At 30.9% G+C, this 22,841-nt stretch overlaps 2 protein-coding genes across 2 annotated transcripts in view; both read right to left on the bottom strand.

Annotated features, from left to right (window-relative positions):
• The window catches only part of LOC142323379 (SRSF protein kinase 1-like), a 198,696-nt gene extending 188,752 nt beyond the window's left edge, over positions 1 to 9,944 (bottom strand). The window contains exon 1 of the mRNA XM_075362931.1: positions 9,799 to 9,944. Within this exon, the coding sequence (XP_075219046.1) occupies positions 9,799 to 9,829 (31 nt within the window). The 5' untranslated portion in view covers positions 9,830 to 9,944. The remainder of the gene's footprint in view (positions 1 to 9,798) is intronic.
• Positions 9,945 to 17,697: 7,753 nt separating this feature from the next.
• The window catches only part of Lac (septate junction protein lachesin), a 28,980-nt gene continuing 23,836 nt past the window's right edge, over positions 17,698 to 22,841 (bottom strand). The window contains exons 6-7 of the mRNA XM_075362929.1: positions 21,257 to 21,371; positions 17,698 to 19,187 (exon numbers count right to left, since the gene is read on the bottom strand). Of these exons, the coding sequence (XP_075219044.1) occupies positions 19,166 to 19,187; positions 21,257 to 21,371 (137 nt within the window). The 3' untranslated portion in view covers positions 17,698 to 19,165. The remainder of the gene's footprint in view (positions 19,188 to 21,256; positions 21,372 to 22,841) is intronic.

Raw genomic sequence — 22,841 nt, 5'->3', positions numbered from 1 at the left:
ATCAAATAATATATTTCATATTTATTTCTGACATTCAAAAAGTATTTATTTTCAAAAAAATCACAGTGTGAGGCATTCTTGGGAAAATCTATATACTTTGCTTACTTTATTACAAAAAAAAAAGAAACTAAAAAATGTCTGAGTTATAAAAAACATGTAATTAACATAAGCTTCTTCTAAATTAACGTAGTAATATTATATGAAACACAAACACAATAACAAGTCTGGACTTTCAATCACCTGGACTGGTCCAGGCTGTTGTACTGAATTTAGCAATCCAACAAAATATTTGAGGAGACAATAACAATAATAAAAAATAAAGTTGCAGATCCAATTTACTACAAATCGTGGTATGTAAGTCAAGATTTTGGAATCTAAAACATAAAAAATTAATGGTGACTTATAACTGGGACTTAAATTAAATTTTCCAAAGTTACTTTAATCAAAGAAATAATGCATCACTGATAGATGTAATTTTAAATAAATGTTATTAACAATAATGTTAACAACTAAAAATATTTATAATTTTTCAATAACTTGTATAATTCATCATTTAAGTGTGTAATTTAAATTTTTTGAGTACTGAGGATTTTTGCTGCCCGTTTCAGTGTGTACTGACAAATACCACATCTATATTCGTATTTTTCATTTTCACCACTTACAGAATTGAGAAAAAACACAATTTTTGCTACCCACAATACCTGAATTGTTTTAATAGTAACAAAACTACATACGTCCGAAACCAATGTAGTCTCACATATATGCAACTAAAATTCAAAAAACAGAAATTCTTCCTAAAAGACCAATCAGTCAGTTTTCATACATAGTTGTATGGTTATTTATGTCTCCAATTTAATCCAAAACTCTCTGCCTTATCACAAAGCTTTTTTTAAATCTCTTGATTTTTCTGTAGGTCACAAAACAATATTCATAAATACCATATGTAATCCTGCTTCATTATTCTTTGAATTCTTCTGCAAAATCTACAACTTTTAATGTTTATTTAAATTAAAATTTCACGCAACACACAAAAAATTATTTTCACACAAATTTAAAAAAAAAATAAAATTAAAAAAACCTTTTTTTTTAATCCACAAAAGTTCTAATGAATTATACTAACTACGACTACTAAAAAAAAAATATATATATATATAACATTCAATTACATTTTCTAGGACTACCCATTCCTAATATACTTTTTAAAATTAAACTCTTAACCAGCTTTTGAATATTTTCAGTCAAAGCAAATTAAATAAGGAAAAATGAGGCCTCTATGATAAACAGAAATGGGCTGACAACTCACTAAGGTCTGACCAAATTGTTTACAGTTCAGCTGAATACTACAACATGCACCATAATTTAAGTGATAGGAGAGTAACTATCTTTAGAAGCTTGGGCCTAATATTGATTTTATTTCAGTATTTATTTAAACTGATCTATGTAAAATGGGCACTGAAACTCACTATAGAGTGAAGTCTGAAAGCTTTCTGCGGTTATGTATTACACTACCTACCTCTTTTCCTTAACCTTAATCCCTGTTCATGGTTTAGATCCTTCACAGCTTGGCCAAAACAAAACCCAGTTGATTATACTCACTGATGATATACATCCTATGTAACCAATGCATTCATGGTATGAACTGTAGGGCACAATCTATCTCTTGGATTTGGCCAGGGAGTATATTTCCTGTCTGATGGCTACATAAACCTAAAACTGCAGTTCCCAAAAAAATAAAGCCGCAAAATCAAATAGCAAACACCAGTTGCAGCTCGTAACTAAAATTAGTAGGGGTGCTGCTCCAGAAAATTTTTTTTGGGCCTTTTCAAGGCCATGGTTAAAGATTTCTGTAAAATAAAAGAACCGAAAAAAAAAATGAATCAAATAGAATAGCTGGAAGCAAGATAATAATCTAATTCTACACTTTATCACATTCAAGAATATGGTACACGGTTTTTAAGCATAACACACTTGGAGTAAAGAAAAACTACCTTCCACCAGCACGCCAGGGTTGGAACTGTAGAAGCGACAGTGCTCTCTCTTCCTTGCAGCTTCCTGTGTGTACATGCACACAACAGCCACACACTACTCTGCTGGAACTGTGAAGCACATAGTTCAATACAAAGATTTTTGTACCTTTTTCATAAACTGGGGGATGGCTATTGACATTCAGCTTAAGGATTATATAATCCACAAGTATAAAGAAACAATTAAAGAAAAAGGAGTTCATTATATTAAATGTTATTGATAATATCTAGTGAAAATAGTGGATGCTGTAGTTCCACAGTGCCTGTATGCAAGCTGCCACTGGCAAACACATCATACACAAAAAGAATAATAGTATAAATGACAACTCCTAACACAGCATTTATGAATAAAACTACAGCAAGTAAAGTTATATACACTTATAAAAATATATATAATACTGCATAACATGATCATCTGTAGTAGATTTAGTAGTTCTACTCGATTAATAAGATGCTGACATATGAACTAAAAGAAAACCTTGAAAAATTCACCAAGAGTATAAATCTATCAAATTACAAATCATAAGAGAATAATAATAATGTCAAAATTTTGATCGTTTGTGTAAGTAAACAGCTACTTTCAAAACCTGGTCAAAAACATTGGCTACACCTTTTATAAACTGATGTGTACATTACACCAAAAATATAAATGAATGTAAAGTAAAGATAAAAATCCAGCAAAGACATGCAAAACTTCTTACATTCAACAAAAGTTTTCAATTGGAATAATACAATAAAATTAAGTTGTAGAGTAAAATTTACTTAATTTTTTTTTAAATGTGGAAATGATTGTTCATCTTTTGTAAATGCAAAAATCAACACTTACACCATCAAGTAAATAATTATTTTAAATAAAATAAAAGAAAACAAATAAAAGTTGAGAATATTATTATTAAATGCAAGTTATTAATGATTATAACTATTATTATTATTGCTATTAATGATAATGAAAATAGTATTTTTATTGGTTTGGCTCACCAGGTACAGGAAGCAAACTAGGCCCACAATCACAAAAAAAATTTTGGGTCTCATTTGAACCCCTTGCTCAACAGCTACCTCATATAAAATTATTAATAACACTCTCAAACTTTAAATGCAAATAAAGTATCAAAGATTATAAAATATTCAAATTTTTTTAAAATTCTTAAATCGGTTTCAATGGAAGCTCCTTCTTTAAAAGGTTTTCATGTCATCTACATTAACATACAGTTGGATTTTCAATCTTGAAAATTAAAGTTTAAAAAAATTATATTTTAAGAACAGATCCCATTCAGCCTCCTTGTTCTTCCCTTTGGTGCTTTTAAGTTTATTTATTGAAGTAATTATTTACTCAGTAAGTCATAGAAGTTATAGCTTGATTTAGTACAATATTATTTAACAAGGCTAAAAATAATTATACTAAGAAAAGAAATGCCCTCTTGTCGGATGGAGTCGAAAATGAGGCCAAAGTTGGGATATATGTGCCAAATTTCCACTTTTTTTGGTCAAAAGGTTTTCAAAATATGAGGCCAAAAATGGTTTTTAAAGGGATAATGTAAAATATCCCCTACCACTAAATTTGATTACATTTTAAATAACTTATTAAGTACTTTCATTAAATAAAAGCTCACTTGTCTATAACTGCTATACAAAGTCAAAAATTATCCTCCTACTTTTTAATTTTTTTTTTTAATTTAATATCATCAATGCCCCAGATAAAGAAGTTTTTTGAGCCATTTTCAAAGAATTTATGCTGGGCTGATCCAGAGAGATTAATTAAAATAAATATTAAGATATTGAAGAAATGAACAAGAATATTTAATATGTAATAAAAAATTATACATGAGACAAACAGCAACAATGAAAGTACGAATACGACTGACTGGGTGGATTTAGTTCAAGGTGTTAGGGAAGGATGCAGCCTCCCACTGACACCATTCAATATTTACACTGAGGATAGGAAAAGGGAAGACGGAATAAGTATAGGAGGATAAAAATAAGTTGTATTGAAGATGTACTGGGAAAGAAGAATAGAAAAAGTAAAAAAATTCACATTTGGGGACTTTGGTGACAGAAGACTGGAAGATCACAATATTAATAAAAGGAAGGACTGCAATGGCAAAGAAAACCTTCAACAAGAAGAGAACATTACTACGTAGCTTAAGTCTGGACTTAAAAGTTAAGGAAGAGCTTAGCCAAATGTTATATATGGGATGTCCTATTGTATGGAAATGAAGAATGGAGAATGAGGAAAGGAACTAGACTGAGGTTTTTAAAATGTGGACATGGAGAAGGATGGGGAAAGTAAGGTGGATGGATGAAGTAAGGAAATAGAAAGTAATGGACAGGATTAAAGAAGAAACAGCACTTATGCTGGAGGTACACAAAAGAAAACTGGTTAGGACATGCTGTTAGAGGAAGTGAAATCTTGGCAACTGCATCAGAAGGGTCAGTAGAAGGAGAAAGAAAGCAAGGAAGAAGAAGGATGAAGTTAATAGATACGGTGAAGAGTGGAAACTACAAGGGGATAAAGGAAAAGGCTTGGGACAGAAATGGACGGAAACAGCGGTGGCATAAAGGACCTCCCACCAGGTAGAATACCAGATCATGATGATGATGATGTTAAATATTTATAATTTACTTTAATTATAATAAGTTACATAAGAGTATGCTATTTTAAACTTAATAAATATACTTTAAAAAATGATGTATTTTCGAATGTTAATTGCCAAAAGATATTCAAACCACATTACTGATTAGTATAAGCAAGGAACTTCAGACAAACATAACTAATCAGTAAGAGAGATAGACTAGGTTAAATAAATAACATTTCTCATATTTTAAACAAATAGAATTATTTTAAATAATTACTAGAAGAGATCAGACAGCTTGTGCTATCAGAAAGTTGGTAGATTGTACAATTGTAGGAAACTGCATCCAATTATAACAACTTTCAAAGCTTATGGGTTTTAATGACAGTGATATCATTCCTGACTATACAACTTTTCTTACATCTGTCTTTACATTACATTATTGGATGGTGGTTTTGATTATCTATACCAGTAAAATTTATGACTTGCAATTACAAATTATTACATTACAGGATAGTGGTTTTGATTACCTATACTAGTAAAATTTATGACGCAAATACAAATTAAACGAATGAAAATTACATAAAGATTAAGTATAAATACATAGCCGGCCTCCGTGGCATGAGTGGTAGCATCTTGGCCTTTCATCCAGAGGTCCCAGGTTTGAATCCCAGTCAGATACGGCATTTTCACACATGCTACAAATAATTCATCTCATCCTCTGAAGCAATACTTAAAAGTAGTCCCGGAGGTTAAAAAAAGAAGAAAAAGTAAACACATAAATTTTATTTATTGTTAATAATTTTAGCATTGCATTGGTGCTCTTCTGTTATAACTAAATTATATGGGAAATTATAATTATACATATGATCATAATTTTTTTTTCCTTCAAGAATTGCTTTCACTTCAAAACTCAAATAAAAATTATAGAGGCAAAAATAATTTGTTATAAATTTTACAATTTTGTACAGAAGAAATACTATCTAAAAAGTAGTAAAAACAAAAAAAATAATAATTTTTTAGCCCTGGTTAAAACAATAAATAACATACCCTCTTATAACCTAATGATTATGCAACATCTCAATGTTTCAAGGAGTATCATTCTGAAAATTAAAGGCAGTAACGTAAGGGTAAAAGGCTAAAACCCACATTTTATAAGGCAGTTCCAGTAACAGATCATGAAAGTTAAACAATAATGGATGCAGTGTTCCTGCTCACTCTTGGCATTTATTAGTGGCTAATAAGCACAACAAATAAATAGTTATGAAAACATTAGATTATGTTAACAACAGATGAATGGGAAGTCAGGAAAAGTCTAGTATGGAGGAATAACTGTAAGTTGTGTCTAGACCACAACATGTTAACATGTTAACATGTTTGGTTGATGATGTTAACACATCATCAACCAAAAACTCCAACGTACAACTAACACGCAAATAACAGACATAATTGTTTATAAACCTTGAATGAATAATCTGAAGATTTTCAGAACATTACATGAAGTTTAAAACAGCCAGTTTTATAAATGATTACTTTTTAAAAGTAATTTTTAAATAAATAATTTTCTCACACCATATCAACCTTCTTTTGAAAGTGCCATTACTAGTGCTGAGCGTCTCTGTCCTGTTGAATGTAACAGTGGTATTTATATTAAGATTTTTTTTATACAAGTGATGTGTTAGAACAGTAAATGGGTTTAAATTGTTTGCTCATTTACAATGAGTTACGTGCTTGTACATTTCAAGTGTTTGTCTAGTTTTCAAATATTAGTGTTAATAGGTCAGATTTTGATATTGATGTTTTTTGTATACAGGACATGGTTCACCGAGGTGATTCAAGAAACAGAATTCAGTGATGTAGTAGTACTACTGTGCATTCTTTCTATCACTTGAAAAGTTGCACACTTTATCCCATTAGTTACAGTAGTTATGGTTGTAAACCACTGGTAAATCAAACATGTTTGACCTATTTTAAACATAAAATATTCTATATTGCACAAACAAACAGAGTACAGCTTTTCACAATGCGAGGAATACACAAAAATACTTCACTCCACCACTTAATTCACTAATGCAAACCACCTCATAGAAATAAACCACCTTTCATAAATAAACATCAACATGAAAATTGTACACAAACACTAAAGGATGAGAAATAGAGAAACTTGAGCAACACAAAGCATGTAAACATTCTAAATTAACAAACACACTTTAGTTCATACCCTTCAAACATTCTCCAAAAAATAAAATCTTTTAAAACTAACCAAAATAATACTGCCACATTCAACGACACCAAAAACACTCAGTGCTCCTAACGGCAGTCACTGAAGATGTGTGATTTGGACTTTAAATAAATAATTTTCTCACTCCAACCTTCTATCAACATTCTTTTGAGACTGCCACTAGTAGTGCTGAGCATTTCTGAGTTTCTGTCCTGTTGAATGTGACACTGGTATTTATATTACGATTTTTTTTTATGCAAGTAATGTGTTAAACAGTAAATGAGTTTAAATTGTTTGTTCATGCAGTTTACATTTTCATAATTTTCACCTTAAATTAGTATCAAAGTACCAACCAAAGAACACCCCCATACTATGTTCCAAGATCTTTTATAAGGTCATATAAGGTCAAGTAGTATCATATCCAATATATATATAGGTAGTACACACAAATAAATAAACATTTCACAACTACTGATTATGAATCCTGAAAAAATAAAGATTTATATCAATTAAATTCTTGAAATTCACATCCATACTCTCGGAAATTTAAGTTTTTTGTGACACTGACAGCTAGGCATTAGCCACTAACAAATGAAAACAGTACACAGTAAAACTGGACCCAACATTGCCTAAACAGATTCTGTACTACTGCTGTAACATATGTGGAAGGAATGAGTTTGATGCCATGCTGCCACCATATAGTCTACAGCAAGAACATTTTACAAGTCTATGGTGGGGGTACGTATATTAGTAATAAAAATATACTGCACTTTAGCACTCTAGACTTACCAAAGTTACATGGGAGAGGAATGTATAAAGTAACATACTGGTGTAACTTAGAAGAACAAGTAAATTGCAAGTCAATTACTATAGAGTCTATGAAGGCCAAAAAATATCAGCAGTAAACATCTTAACCCATATACTCTAAAGACGCTGGTTTATTAAAGAAGCCTTCACCATTTATTGCTAAATGTTTATCACGCTGTATAGTGAAGAAAATATAGTTTTCATTCTATCTCTAAATGTTATTCCATGATTATCTAGATATAACTGAACCACCAGGTGGTAAGGTAAACAGTTTACCGACCAATTCAGATTCTAATTTTAACTTATTTTGAAATTAAAACTCATTAATGTAATACCAAAGCAAAACTAGTTTGTTTCTTCATCAAACAGTAAGTGATGATTAGTAAGTTTTATTGCTCATGAAGTTTTAATACATAATACTAAATAATAAAACTTCCACACTTCTAAACAATAACATTTTCATAAAATATTATTATAAATTACATAACCTTTGCATTATAAAATGGATAGGTTTACAATGAAATGACCCACAAGCAAATACAACATAGACATGCCTGAGACCACACATTATTCCCAAGTACTAACAAGTACTAAGAAAATCTTCAATTTTAACGTACAATAGGGCTCAATAACAACATCAAATTTCAAATTTCTTTGAGATAATTAAAAAAAAAAATACTGAAACATCAATCCTATCATAACTAATTTTGTAAAAAAAGTTTCACATCAATAACACCCTGACCTCATCACAAAAAATTTTACCATTTCTACTACAAAAAGCATTAAGAATACTAGAAACACCAATCAATAAACATCATATTTCATACACTGGTTAAAAATAAAATCTGATTTTATAGAAAATATTAGATTAAAATCATGGTAGATTTTTTTGATTAAAACTGAAAAATTATTTTAGCAGTAATGTTCACCATGCTCTAGACTTTATCTGATTAAAAAAAATTTCAACGAATAAAAAATAAGGCTTTTATAATAATTAATATGTGGAAGCTACATAAAAATAAATTACTATTTGTATATGTAAAAATTCCTTTACTTAATAAGAAGCTTTTTTCAATAACTTCTTAGGTCCCGAGCTGGGCAATCTGTACAACCACCAGATAGGAAACACGATTTCTCTTCTCACATTAAAAGAATACATGAAAAAACGTTCAGCATTATGGAAAATGTTCACCTAACTTCAGAACTGTATGACAAGTGTCTTAACTAACAGTTGTGTGACAATTACAAATGATTTAGCTAGGATCCAAGTGATGGACAATAAAAAGTAAGGAATATGAAAGAAGAATAAAGTTAAAATCATAACCATGAAACTGGTACAAATAACCACTGATAATAATCCAGAACTCAACCTATTGAAAGTTGCTATTTAATCTAGGACCAAGAATTTGATTTCTCAAGGTATTATGGCATGTTAAAAGTTTCTGTTCCAGTTCAACAACAAACTATGAAAAACTGTTGTGTTTACATGGGCTAAACTTAAAAAAAAAAACAAAAAAAAACTTAGAAGAAATATATATTTACACAAATTTACAAAAAAAAATATACGCTTAACTTTACCTCTATTTATTGAAAAAAAGGATAAAAATTAAGGACACAGAATCTAAGAAAATTCCAAGTTGTTTAATTTTATTTTCAGACAGTTCTACCTAACTTAAAATCATAAGCATGAAACCGGTACAAATAACCACTGATAACAATCCAGAACTCAACCTACTGAAAATTGCTATTTAATCTAGGACCAAGAATTTAATTTCTCAAGGTATTATGGCATGTTAAAAGTTTCTGTTCCAGTTCAACAACAAAATCTGAAAAACTGTTGTGTTGACATGGGCTAAACTTAAAAAAAAAAAACAAAAAAAACTAAAAATAAAAACTTAGAAGAAATATATATTCACACAAATTTACAAAAAAAATATACGCTTAACTTTACCTCTTATTTATTGAAAAAAAGGATAAAAATTAAGGACACAGAATCTAAGAAAATTCCAAGTTGTTTAATTTTATTTTCAGACAGTTCTACCTAACCTCATACTCAACACAATTTACATAACAAAATTATACTAAGGAAATATGTTTAACAAATCTGAATAGTACAAATATACATAAATCCAAGCTACATAAATTATGGATGAAATTGTATTTTTTTAAAGCTTACCTCGTCTATTAAAATCCGTTTTACTGTTCATAATGCAGATATCGATTTCAAAACAAACTATAACAGCTGAAGGCAATGAGTTACGCTCCGATTTTGCCGTTTCCTTTGCTCCCCTCGGTATATGTAACAAAAAACTCGTGTTTGGATTTAACCTATATGGTAGTATCATGAACTATCAAAACATCAATTATCTTACGATCTTCTGAAATTCAATCAACAGAAAGATTTGTTTCAATAAAAATGCTTAAACAATTTAAAACGCTCTTTTCAAACAATAGAAAATGTATTAAGTAAATAATTGTTATTTACAGTAACGAATCTGAAATAAATGAGTCCGGTTGGTTGGTAGCACTGAACCTAATTTGACAGCAGCATCTAAACTGTCAGAAGTTGTCAGTTTAAAGTATTTCCGTTAACTTATGCTAAGATATGGTACCAAAAGCATAACCAGGGAAAATTTTTTTTAAAAATCGATTCCATCTTGTTTCCAAATACTGATCTACCCAAATTTATTATGCATACATACAATTTCGTTTTCATCGTTTATGTCCGCATACGATCACTTCAGTCAGCCATTATCAAAGTCTTCGAAGGCACTGTTGGGGCCTTGCGGTCCTTCCAGTACTTTTTCTTACGTTCCGATCTCCGTGCACTTTCTGGTGTGTAAAATATTCTTGTTGTAAGTTTATTTCTAGTGAGTGTGAACAACTTTCTTGAGTTCGAGGGAAAAATGAAAGACCGCATTACTGGTTTGAGCCATGGCACAAAGAAAAGACCGAGTCCCGGCCTACTGGGTGTGCGACCCCCGCAGGGCAAGCATCGCCGGGATGTTGATGCCGGGCAACCACTGAAGATGACCCACCGCTTTGGTCTAGCGGTGAACGCGTCTTCCCAAATCAGCTGATTTAGAAGTCGAGAGTTTCAGCGTTCAAGTCCTTGTAAAGCCAGTTATTTTTACACGGATTTGAATACTAGTTCGTGGATACCGGTGTTCTTTGGTGGTTGGGTTTCAATTAACTACACATCTCAGGAATGGTCGAACTGAGAATGTACAAGACTACACTCACACATATCATCCTCTGAAGAATTATCTGAACGGTAGTTACCGGAGGCTAAACAGGAAAAAAAACCACTGAAGATGCGCAATGCCTAACTGCTGGAGCATGCACACTGGTCATGGGGGGGGGGGGGAGTTGTGAGTATGAAGCGATTGTTTCTGTCCTTGATTTTTTAGTTTAATTTTATCTTGTATATTCAATTTCATAAATAGTTTTTTTTATTATTGCCATTTTATAACTACAATCTAACGTAATTCTGAAAATAGTTTTATTTAAAATGGAAAATTTATGGATGTTGTTGAATATCGAACACTTCATAATCTGTCTATCATAATCATGTCAACATTTCCTTTTACATCTTGACACCAGAAAAGCTTGATTGCGCGTTTAATATCAATCATTTTGATTGATGCCTCCACTTGGACCAGTAATTGTGAGGATTTCTAAACAGGCAAACTCAAATAAAATAGAATTTGTTCATTCTTATTTAAAATTATAACCTTTTGTAATGACAAACCAAACCAAATTTTGTAAATAGTATTTTTTTAATAACTTCATCAAAAATGTTTTGAGTCGCCCATGCAACTTTCTTCAGTGATTAATATTGTTGTTCTTACCCTGCTGTCAGCTGATGTTATTGCTGTTGGGTTTCCAAAAAAATTGGAAATTGCTACTGTGCCCAATCATATTTATATATATACATGTATAAAGGATTTTTTATTCCACTCTATCAGACTCAAACCTTAACTGTTTTGACAAAAGTTGGTGGGATGATGTAAATTTTAATGGTAATATAGCCCTATTAATTTTCAAGCAAATCAATTCACAAGAACTGGAGTTAAAGCCAAAAACAGGGGTTTTAGGTACATTTTCAGCTTTTTCCTTTCTATTATAGACTATTAAAATCATAATTATATGGCTAGTGCAGGTGGTATGTGTTTTAAAATGGGCATATTTGGACTTTTTCTACATGATCGCTAATTTTTGCATTAATGCCTTCAAAATATCATCAGAAATTATTATTTTGTTATGCGTTTATTGAAAAAGTGTGCTTAAATTTTTATTAAACAAAATGCAAAATAAATCGCACAAATATCCATTTTTTCCTATTCCCTTAGATAACTCAATAACTGTTAATTTTAATTTTAAAAAGAGTTGAGAGAGAAAAAAGTTTGTTATTAAATTTTACACACAATACTGTCGTATGCAAATTGAAAAATACATTATTATTAATGCAAAACTTGCAATAACTGTCAAAAAAATTTAAAAAAAAACATTATTTTGGAATTTTTTTAGAGTACTTATATTATAAATAAGACCTTCAGATTTTGCCCCTTAAAGAACTTTTTGATATGATAAAGAAACACACCAAATTTTATCAAAATTTTTTGCACAGTTTTTGCACAATAATTTTGCAATCCAGATTTAAAAAAAGGAGATTTTTTCTAAATTGTGTAGAGCCTGAAATAAAGTATTTAGATGTTTGATCACATATAAAAAAGCACTCAAACTTTCAAATGCATTTTGAAAAATTTAAATCGGTTAATTAGGAGAGCTTAGAGAATTTTTCAAACACCATTTTCAGGCCACTCCTTGAAATGATTCGTTCAACAAAGACATTTCCTAAAGTCATTGGTCTGTTAGCTGTGTGCTCTGCGGGCCATCTTGTTGGAACCAGCCGCGATTGATATCCAGTTCTTTTAACTGACTAATGAAGTTTGTTAAAACAGCACAATAACGATCACTATTAACTGTATTTTCAAAAAAGATGTGACCCAGACTCCAATTTTGCTTTGTGTAATTCATGGAGGTTAGTTGCTGACAATTCACTGAGGTTTTTTGTTAACCACAGTTGTGTATTTTGTAAATATACCCTCCCAGATAAAACCACACTTCATTTGTAATAAACATAATGTCAAGGATACCTACGGAAGAATTTGGTCAATAAAATGTTTAAACCATTGACAATAATTTAATCTTTTGGCATGATCTGTAGGTTTCAGTACTTGATCACACATTACTTTTTAGGGGAAAAGTTTGTTCTTTTCTTACAGCTTCTGTTGGTTTAGTGGTCTTCTACTTTGATCAGTGTTTTCAACAGATTCTGCTGCTCGAACATTTTTCATAAGAGTTTAAACTGCATTGTGTTGAGGAAGAAGAGTACTTAGAATACTTGTGCTTCATTAAATCAGTATATCTGTTACCTTCATGAAAGACATGTTCAACGAGAAAAATGTGTTCCTCTACTGAAAGAACCACTATGATTCTCACAACTATTGATTCCGACATATGAAACATGTTCAATCATAACTCAACTAATGGCTTGGTTTATTACTGCACAGTGCTCAACGAACCCACACGGCAACCAACCTAATGCCGTAAAAATGCAGAATACATTCTATCAGTTAAAAAAGAAGTGATTTTATATCTCTCTCAATCATGTACTGTGCGTACAATGAAAATAAAAGTTTGCTTGCATGAGGCTGACAATCACTGTGCAGGGCATTATATTACTCTTTTTTCATCAACATTAGGCTCATTCAGAGACTGAGTATTTTGCAATACAGTGTGTTTAACTATTTTCATAAATAGCAAGGATTCTTTCCACAATTACAGTTTATTTTCAGACAATATTTCTTTAAAGATATTTAGTGTACTTATAAATATTTCTTACTTATACAGTACAAAAACGAATAATTTATACTTGTATTAAAGATTATTATTCTCCCTCCATCAAATGAGTCGTAAAATGAATGACCACTTTATACTAATGGTTAATCAAAATATTTTATTTGAGTTATATTTATATGCGCTTGTTGTAATGGGTATTAGTATTGTTGATGATGTTTATAAACATAAGTGATTTAGTTCAATTCTTGGTGTGTCCTGATACGAATGGTATAGTTGTTTCCTTCTGTAATGTGTGGTGTGTTAGTAAATATTTTGTGTGTTAATGGATTTGTAAGTTTTTGAATCTTTTTTGGCAATGGAAGAAATTAAAACATTTTATGACCTTTGGTACTGCATATTTATGTAATTGATTTATTACAATTCTTTTGATTTGGGTGGGTGGATAATGCATGGTGGTATGTGGAGGGAAGCCCTGAACAAATTTAAGATATTTATTTACTTGTTGTTTATGATGAGAATAAAACAGATCAAGCATCTGGAGAAATGGGTTTCAATCTGAATGCAATGTTAACATGGAAAACAAGTTCAAAAAGCAGTGACTTACGACAGCATGAACAACAATTATTCATGTGCCATACCACAACTCACTTTTAGAGAAGCCTCCAAATTCAAATGAAAGGAAAAGTGGCTGATTAATTGGTTACAAAATAACAATATTCTGTTTAACAAAGTAATGTCCTTTCTTTTTCCTGTTTAGCCTCCGGGAATTACCGTTCAGGTATTACTTGAGAGATGATTGGGGATGATATGTATGAGTGTATATGAAGTGTACGTCTTGTACAGTCTCAGTTCGACCATTCCTGAGATGTATGGTTAATTGAAACCCAACCACCAAAGAACATCGATATCCACAATCTAATATTCAAATCCGTATAAAAGTAACTGTCTTTACTAGGACCTGAACACTGGAACTCTCAACTTCCAAATCAGCTGATTTGGGAAGACGCATTCACCACAAGACCAACCGAATGGGTTTAACGAAATAACATAATTACATCACACAGAAATTAAAAAGTAAAGTACCATTTTGATGAACTATTAAAAAAACACGAAAATAATGTTCTGCGATTTCCACCACACCATCCTGATTTAAATCTGATCAAGATATCGTCAGCTCTGAAAAGGTATGTTGCTAGTAATAACACAACATTATTATTGTCAGATATTAAAAAATTAGCTGAGGAGAAAATGAGTACAATATTGCAATCATAAATTTACTATTCAGAGTCCCCCTGACTGCATTTAAATATTTTCTTTGAAGAACAGAACTTTCTTATCGATGTACGACCTGGTGAGAACTTAGATAACCTTAAATGCCCGCTCTATTTCTACAACATGAAAAATATATTTAAACAAATTAAAACTGTCTGAAAGTTGATTGGTTACCCATGATTTTATTTGATTAAATACTGCATAACAATGTTTTGTCCTTTATTTCTATACCTTGTTTTCTGTTTAGTTCAATTTATTTATTTTATTTTTTGGCAGTGTTTTTTAATTTTTATTACTGAATACTTTTTAGTGATCATTGAGGAAAATTCAAGATTCGAAAACTTATGGATATAATGTACTGAGCCAAGTGAGGAAACTGTAAATATTTCAATTTATTTATTTAATTTGCGTATACCAATCTAAACACAGATTTCTCAAGTGATTGAATTTCTCGAGACTTTTTATCATGCAGATCAAATAGCAATTTTCTGGGGTTCAAATAACTGACAGCTAAACTCTCCAATTGTCTCAAGCGACTTAGCGCTATGTGGACCTGGTCCTTGTCAAAGATGTAAGGGGGCTCAGATCTATGAAAGCTCTGTCTAGAGTAGTCTCTCGTAGTTTATGCACAGTCACAGCTCAGCATAATATTAGTGGTCACACATGCCATTCCAGTTTGTCCTGTCCCCCTAAAGCTTCAAATTTGACAATAGTGGGCTCAATCTGATGCTGACAGGATAACCTCTAATCATACTTTTCTTTCTTTTTCCTGTTTAGCCTCCAGTAATTACATTTCAGATAATACTTCAGAGGATGATATGTATGAGTGTAGTCTTGTACAGTCTCAGTTTGACCATTCCTGAGATGTGTGGTTAATTGAAACCCAACCACCAAAAAACATCGGTATCCATGATCTAGTATTCGAATCCGGGTAAAAGTAACTGACTTTACTAGGACTTGAACGCTGGAACTCTCGACTTCCAAATCAGCTGAATTGGGAAGACGTGTTCACTACTAGACCAACCCAATGGGTTACCTCTAATCATACTGTCGTCTAAGTCTGCAAAGATCATTTGTGGTAGCTTGCTGGGCTCAAGCTGGTCTTGGCTTAGCACAGTCCACTTTTTTCCGAGTATATTAGTTAATTTTTGTCCTGGTTTGGTTCCATAATGGTCTTGTCTTAATTATTGTCATAATGGTCTTACTAGCAAGCGAACACCCCATTTGAATTTTGAAAATCAGAAGATTGGTTGCAAAGATAACATTTCCAAATAAATGTAATCTGTTAGATCTAGAGTGTACCTGATGCATGCAAAAGTTAACTTTCAACTTACTAACAAATACCATTTGAATTTTGAAAACTGAACAACTGTTTGCCCAGATATTATAAGAGCACCCCCATTGCATCTCAAAAACAGTGCCATCTTGTTTGTTACCAGTTGATGGTAATGGTTGGTCTAATCTCGTGCGAGGTGCATGCATCACCTCACCACTCTACAGACTATCAGATGTGATAAACATGCTTCAACTGGGTATGCATGGTTTGCAGACCTTTGGTATAAATATTTGTCTGCAGCCCATAATGTTGACATTTCAACGCCTGCGAGGACACGTGTCTCAAGGTTCCAAGACCTGGATGATGCAACCTATGAAAAACTGTAACAGGGTAGTGTTTTCATACACAAACTTATTATTAAACTCATACTCTAATGCATGCATGCACACGTGCAAGCGTACCATGACCTGAAAGCCTCATCCTAAACTTTGTCGATATAACGATTGGGTAAACCTCAGAACCTTTGACTTTGAAAATCAGCGGTTATTTAGATGTGACCACTTTGCACAGATAGTCTACACAATAACTTGTACAGATTGCAATATTTTAATTTTTTTAAATGCATGCTTCGTTATTGAGATATAACTAAATTTCTGAATAATGATGATGTGGTTGATTCAAACCAACTAACCAAATGTGGTTAGCTGATACGTACAATATATAAAATAGCTTGTACATATTAGTAATTTAAATTTTTTTAAATGTATGAGGTAGGTCTATATTTTATTTACAGATGCACACACAAATTAGATTATTATATTATTTATTTTATTTAACAATCTTTTCAATGACTTAGATCAACTTTCCGTTAGGTGTTGCACTACACCCATCTGTTAGGTTAGATCCAAAAGCCATGTAATCATGGCTGAATGGTTGTTGATCTAGCCTCAGATGGGATTACCTTGGCTGGATGTATGAATAGCCTCGCATGAAGTAATCGCATCGCATGAAAAACCCCCTCCATGGCAACGTATGACCTTGAATTTGTGCTTAAACTGATATTTATTCACTACTCACTGATTCTGTCACATGATTCACACTCTCAGTATATTATCTGATTCAGTCACGCAATTCAAAATCTGATTAATTTTTAGCTGTTTTTAATATCTTAAATTAAAATATTAACAGCTGTACCTATCTTACTTACAAGGTTAAAATAGCATTGATCTGGCCGCAATGTTTTTATAGTCCTAGCTATTATAGTATAGCTACTTAAGAGTATTGTAATAATCAAATTTTGGATATTAAGATTTTTTGTCCTTCTTGATGTTTTGATGCCCTCTGAATCAAAAAATAAAACTTGGTACAATTCAGTTTATGTGGATGCTTATTTGTGTCTATTTAATAATATTGTTGGAAGTGATAAATTGTGGAATTTGTGATTCAGTGTAGTATATCATGTATATTGATGCAATTATGTTTTTTTTTTTAAGTTGAACAAGGAATGTAAATCTAATATAAATCAGTAGTAGAAATTCACCATATTTAGTCTTAGTCTTCATATTTTAAGATTAGAAATAGACTGGAAAATCACACCAATCTTAATACTGGAATGGGTCACATTAAAATAAAAAAGTTATACTTATTAAATAAATAATCCAATTAAAATATTTATTACTTTATTGAAAGTTATTTTTATAAACATATTTAATTACAAAATGTTTGTGGTTACATTTACATAAATAATCTTTGATCATAATAAATGATCAGTTTTTCAACGGTTTACATTAGTATTTATACTTATATAAAATATACATCCAACAATACAAAAATCTGTATAATCATCAATACAAAAGGTTCATTTAGAAAAATCTAAAGTTAAATTCACAAATATCAATTAAAGCACAGGAGTATTAAAGTTAAAATATTGTCTTTTTAGATATTAATTTATTTCATTCAATATGCAAAAGAGAACAAAATAATACCTACAAATATTAACATCTCTATTTCTACTGGAGTTTGTACAACATTTAATAAAGACTATAGAAAAAAACCTTGGTTAAAAATTTTATCTTACATTATTGTGAAGAGACAGATTGGAGCAATTTGTGAAAACAGTGTTTATAATGATTGTGTTTTCTTATACTAGTAAGACTTTTTTCTCTGCTAAATTCAATGTATGTGTTACCTGATATGAATAGATGATGTTATTACAGTATTATTATATTTACAGTTCATTGTTGCTAAAATTTCTCCAACAAATAACCTGAAATATGATCTCTGCTCCCTAAATCTTACTACCCATTTGAGATCATGACTTGAAATTTTAATAGTATCAATTTCCAAAATACAAAAGTAACCAAGCCAAATTTAAGATTTTTTGGTGTATTCAATGTCAAGTAATTAACTGAAACAGAAATCAAATCAAAAAATTATCCCACTTTTTTGTATTTCTCAATGTTTCATGAACCCCCAGAATCCAAAAATTTGGAAAGATGACTTTTGATATGATAACTGTACTTTCCTCTAGTAAACTCCCTGGAAGTTCACATAATGTCTTCCTCAAGTTAAAGAATGTTTTACTCTACAAATTCCATAATATCAAAGAATATTAACTTTTTATTTTTGAATACAGATTGTGAAAAGGTTTTTATAGTTGTTAAATTAGATAATGCATGTGCTAGAAGAGGGAACAACATACTAAAAATTGAATAATTTAACCATTTAATGATTAATTTAAATTTAAGTTTATCAATATATATATATTTGGTGAATATTAACATATTTTGTATACAGTACTAATAAAATTAATAAATCTACAATAAAAAAATCAAGCTGAATAAAACTAGTGAGATTCAAGTACAACCAAAAGAATATAAAAAAATTTGTACGCATAAATACAAAAATATAAAAAATTATACATACATACATACATTTACAAACATACGTACATACTGAAGTATGTACCAAACATACCTCTTTTTTTAAAAGATCGCATTTGTTACATAAAATGTGTTTTTATATATATATATAAAACAGAAGTACAATAGACATTAATAAGTGAAAATATGAGGAATGTTGCATTGTGCAAGAGCTGTAAATGGTATCGTCCCATATCATTCCTGGGTAATTAATGTTGGGAGTAGCAATTTCTGAAACAAAAATTATTTAAATGATTAAAAATACATACAAATAAATAAATCTAATTTAAATCTTCTTAACTTTAAAATCAGGTTGTTCAGTGGTATGGCAGATAAGACTATCTACCTCATAATTTCTTTTGAATGAGCCTCTTAGGGTCTGTTGTATTATCATAACATTGTATGGTTTACCAATTAGAAATGAATTTTCAACTATCCTTTTTCATAGAAGATTAACAAATATAAATATCTATATATCTTCCATAATATATGTAATTATTAATTTACAGTAATATCTATTTCTGTCAATTAGTGGTTGTAAAGCATAGATTGCTTCCTCTGAGAGTAATGCTCTTTACTATTGCACCAACAATAACATTGTATTTATTAGTGATAATTAATGTGAAGTTTTTCTTATGAACTTAGCAGTTCTGATAATGATGATTAAAGGCACAATACTTTATCAGAGACCTTACTAGCTAAGGAAAATTAGTGCCACTAACACACTATTAGGCTTTTATTGAGGGTAATACCTGATGGGGAAAACCCTATGAAGAGAACCCTATGAAACCCTAAGCACTGATATAAATAGGGCTCAATGCAACCTCAGATTCAGTGAGGATTGATTGCAGCAGGACAAGCTGACTGGACCACTGGGTTCCCTGATGTGCGTCAACACACAGTTAGGTTTTCCCTAACGCAACATAATACTGTTAGACACTTACCCACAGAGTACATCTTAGATGTTAGTGTTGTGTTGAAACATACGTAGCAAATAATAAATGAATGCTGATGTTGAATTCCTACAATTTAGAACTGTTCTTGTCTGGGATCAATTGATCAGTGACTATAAGGACAGCATAAAAACAAACATATGTTGAAAGGAAGCTTGGTCCAAACTGAAAAAGAGTCTTTGTAAACTTACCACTTCTGAGGTCACCAAATAATACACTGTAGGCCAGTATTCATCATGCTTATTAATTAAAAGTGTAACCAGAGTAACCTGTTCAGTTTCTTTTTATGTTTTTAACACAGATACTACACAGCAATAACTGCACTTCAATCCATATCTAAAATTAGAATGAAAGAAAAGTGAGGTAATATCAGAATGATTAAAAACTGGATATGCTAAAAATGTGATAAGAGCCTGATGCTCAATTATGCATAAAGTGTTCAATCATGCATCAGGCTCTCCTGACAGGTTACTGACCTGATGAAAACCTGAAATTTTATTAGCTCACTAATACAGTTTTTCACATTCCTAATACCAGTAATGGTTACCAGTTGTATGGGAATGTAAGTGTTGTGTGGGCTCCTCCACTTGTCACAATGTTTCAAAATTAATCACAAGCCACTAAATTATGAATGAAACTTTAAAATACATATTTAAAATTAATATTAAGATGCAAATAGATAAAGCAATGTAGCTAATGTTTCTATATTGAGTTGGTTACTTTTTTTATCAGTGAATAAGCTAATATTATATATGTTAAGTAAATTCAAATGTAATTGTAAAATGCATTTGAATCTATGTATTAAAAATATTCTAATAATAGATACAAGAAAGTTCCTGATGTTCAAATAATAGAAGAATATTCAACGTAAGACCAACATTAAGAGTGACAAACATATGAAAAATTAAATTCTATCTTATTGCCGGATAACAAAATTTTTTATGCCGATGAATTGGTGAAAGGAAATTACCAAGTAGATTTAATCAGATAAAAATTATATAACTTGACAACCTGAACAGTAGGTGACTCAAAAACAAAATCTGTCTTTATCAAATGTAAATTATATTTCTATATGATGAAAACATACAAAAATACTGTCCGCCAAAGATGGTATAACAATATTCACTTTTGCTCATGTATAATAAAATTATCAGAAAGAAGAACTAAAATATGATTTTTTGAAGTGTCTAAATATTCTATAAATAATCTATCCATGCAAATCACTAGTAAATAAGTGTGTATAAAACAATAACAGATAAGCTACTAATAACCATGCAAAAAAAAAACTAACATTTTAAAATAAAATCAAAAATAATATTTTATTAAGAAATAATAATAATATTTTACCGATATAAAAATATGATGACTGTAAAGATGAACAGAGCAGTGTTTGTGGTTACCAAAGAGGCAGCACCATAATGAGATTGACCGCAGGCAGGTGGACAAACCGGTATAATAGTCTCTGCAAGCATAATGTTACACAATGCAGCAATGCACAACATAACAGCACAAAAGGAAAAAAGAAACAATAAACAAGCAACAAAAAATACTACAAAGGTATTACGTTCCCTTACATGTAAACAGAAAACTACACTAAATTATCAAAATATGAGGTATTATATGCAAAAAATTCAATTTTTTTAGCTTTGGCAAGCACAAGGTCAATTTCTAAATCTTCTTGCGAGTTTACTTCTCTATTATGAATTAGGAAACCTTCAGTCACAATTCTAAAAAGTTCTTTGTATAAAAATTATATAATTTATTTTGCCTTAATTCTTATCCCAAGAATACTTTTACTAAAATAAATTTCTAGGAAGTATATTACAAAAAAATATTTCTGCAAGATGAAGGTAGGTAAGGAACCTCATTTGAAATTTTTGAAAAATGTTTTTATGGCTATTAAAGGAACTCTGTTAGGTAGAACAACAGGGTTTTATATATGGCATACTTGTTTCAATGCCGGTAAATGTCATTTGAAGATCTTTCAGATGACCTTGCACAAGTAAAACACCAGAAAATGTGGAGAAAACTCAGGAACTTATTCATTCAGGAAAGTTGTCAGACAACCCAGAGGGGAGGAATTGTATATGGTTGAAATTTGTTTTGGAACCTGCGATGAAACTTTAAACATGTGTCGTATTGCTCCTAAGTTTGTCTCTCAGTTCTTTACACTTTATCAAAAGCAGCAGCAAGTTGTGAGTTTTTTGAAATGGTAACAATGACCCTATGTTCATTTCTACTCATAACTGGAGATGGAAGTTGGATTTGTGGCTAAAATCTAGACAAAACAACAGTTATCAGAGTGAAAGAGCTCACATTAAGACCGAAGAAGGTCTGGCAAATCAGAAGTGTAATAAAATGTATGCTCACTATGTTCTTTGGCATCAAAAGCATTGTTCACAGAAAATTTGTTCAGTTGGTTTACAATGAATTCTGACTTATACGTATATGCTAAGAAGTTGAGATATGTGTGGTGAAAGTGTGCAAAAACCAAAATCAGGTGCTGCACTACAACAATGTGTCCACAGACACCTTCGTAATGTTTTAAGAACACAGCAGTCATCTTGTACCCTCAACCTCCTGTGACTTTGCTTTGTTCCTAACTAAAACTGAATATGAAAGGTTAAGTTTTCCATGGTGTCAAAACAATTTTTTTGACACCATGGAAAACAAAAAAAGTCATGAGCAACTGCCTCCAGGAAGTTCATTTCACCAATGGTATTGAGGAGTGGAAGAAGTGCTGGAATTGATGTAGATTCTCCCAAGATGTCTATTCTGAAGGAAAACAACATTTGTAAAATCACTACATTACTTTCATTTGTTGAAAGTTTTTCTTTACAAGAGAATGGATTTATAATGTATTTGGCAAGAGCAGTTTGCTGATAAAAATTTCAAGTGAAGACATAATCAAGAATTAGAGTTTTCCATGTTA

This window comes from Lycorma delicatula, chromosome 4, assembly GCF_047948215.1.
Source record: "Lycorma delicatula isolate Av1 chromosome 4, ASM4794821v1, whole genome shotgun sequence".
In the NCBI taxonomy this organism is placed as follows: Eukaryota; Metazoa; Arthropoda; class Insecta; order Hemiptera; family Fulgoridae; genus Lycorma; species Lycorma delicatula.
This window is presented reverse-complemented; position numbering and strand designations above follow the sequence as displayed.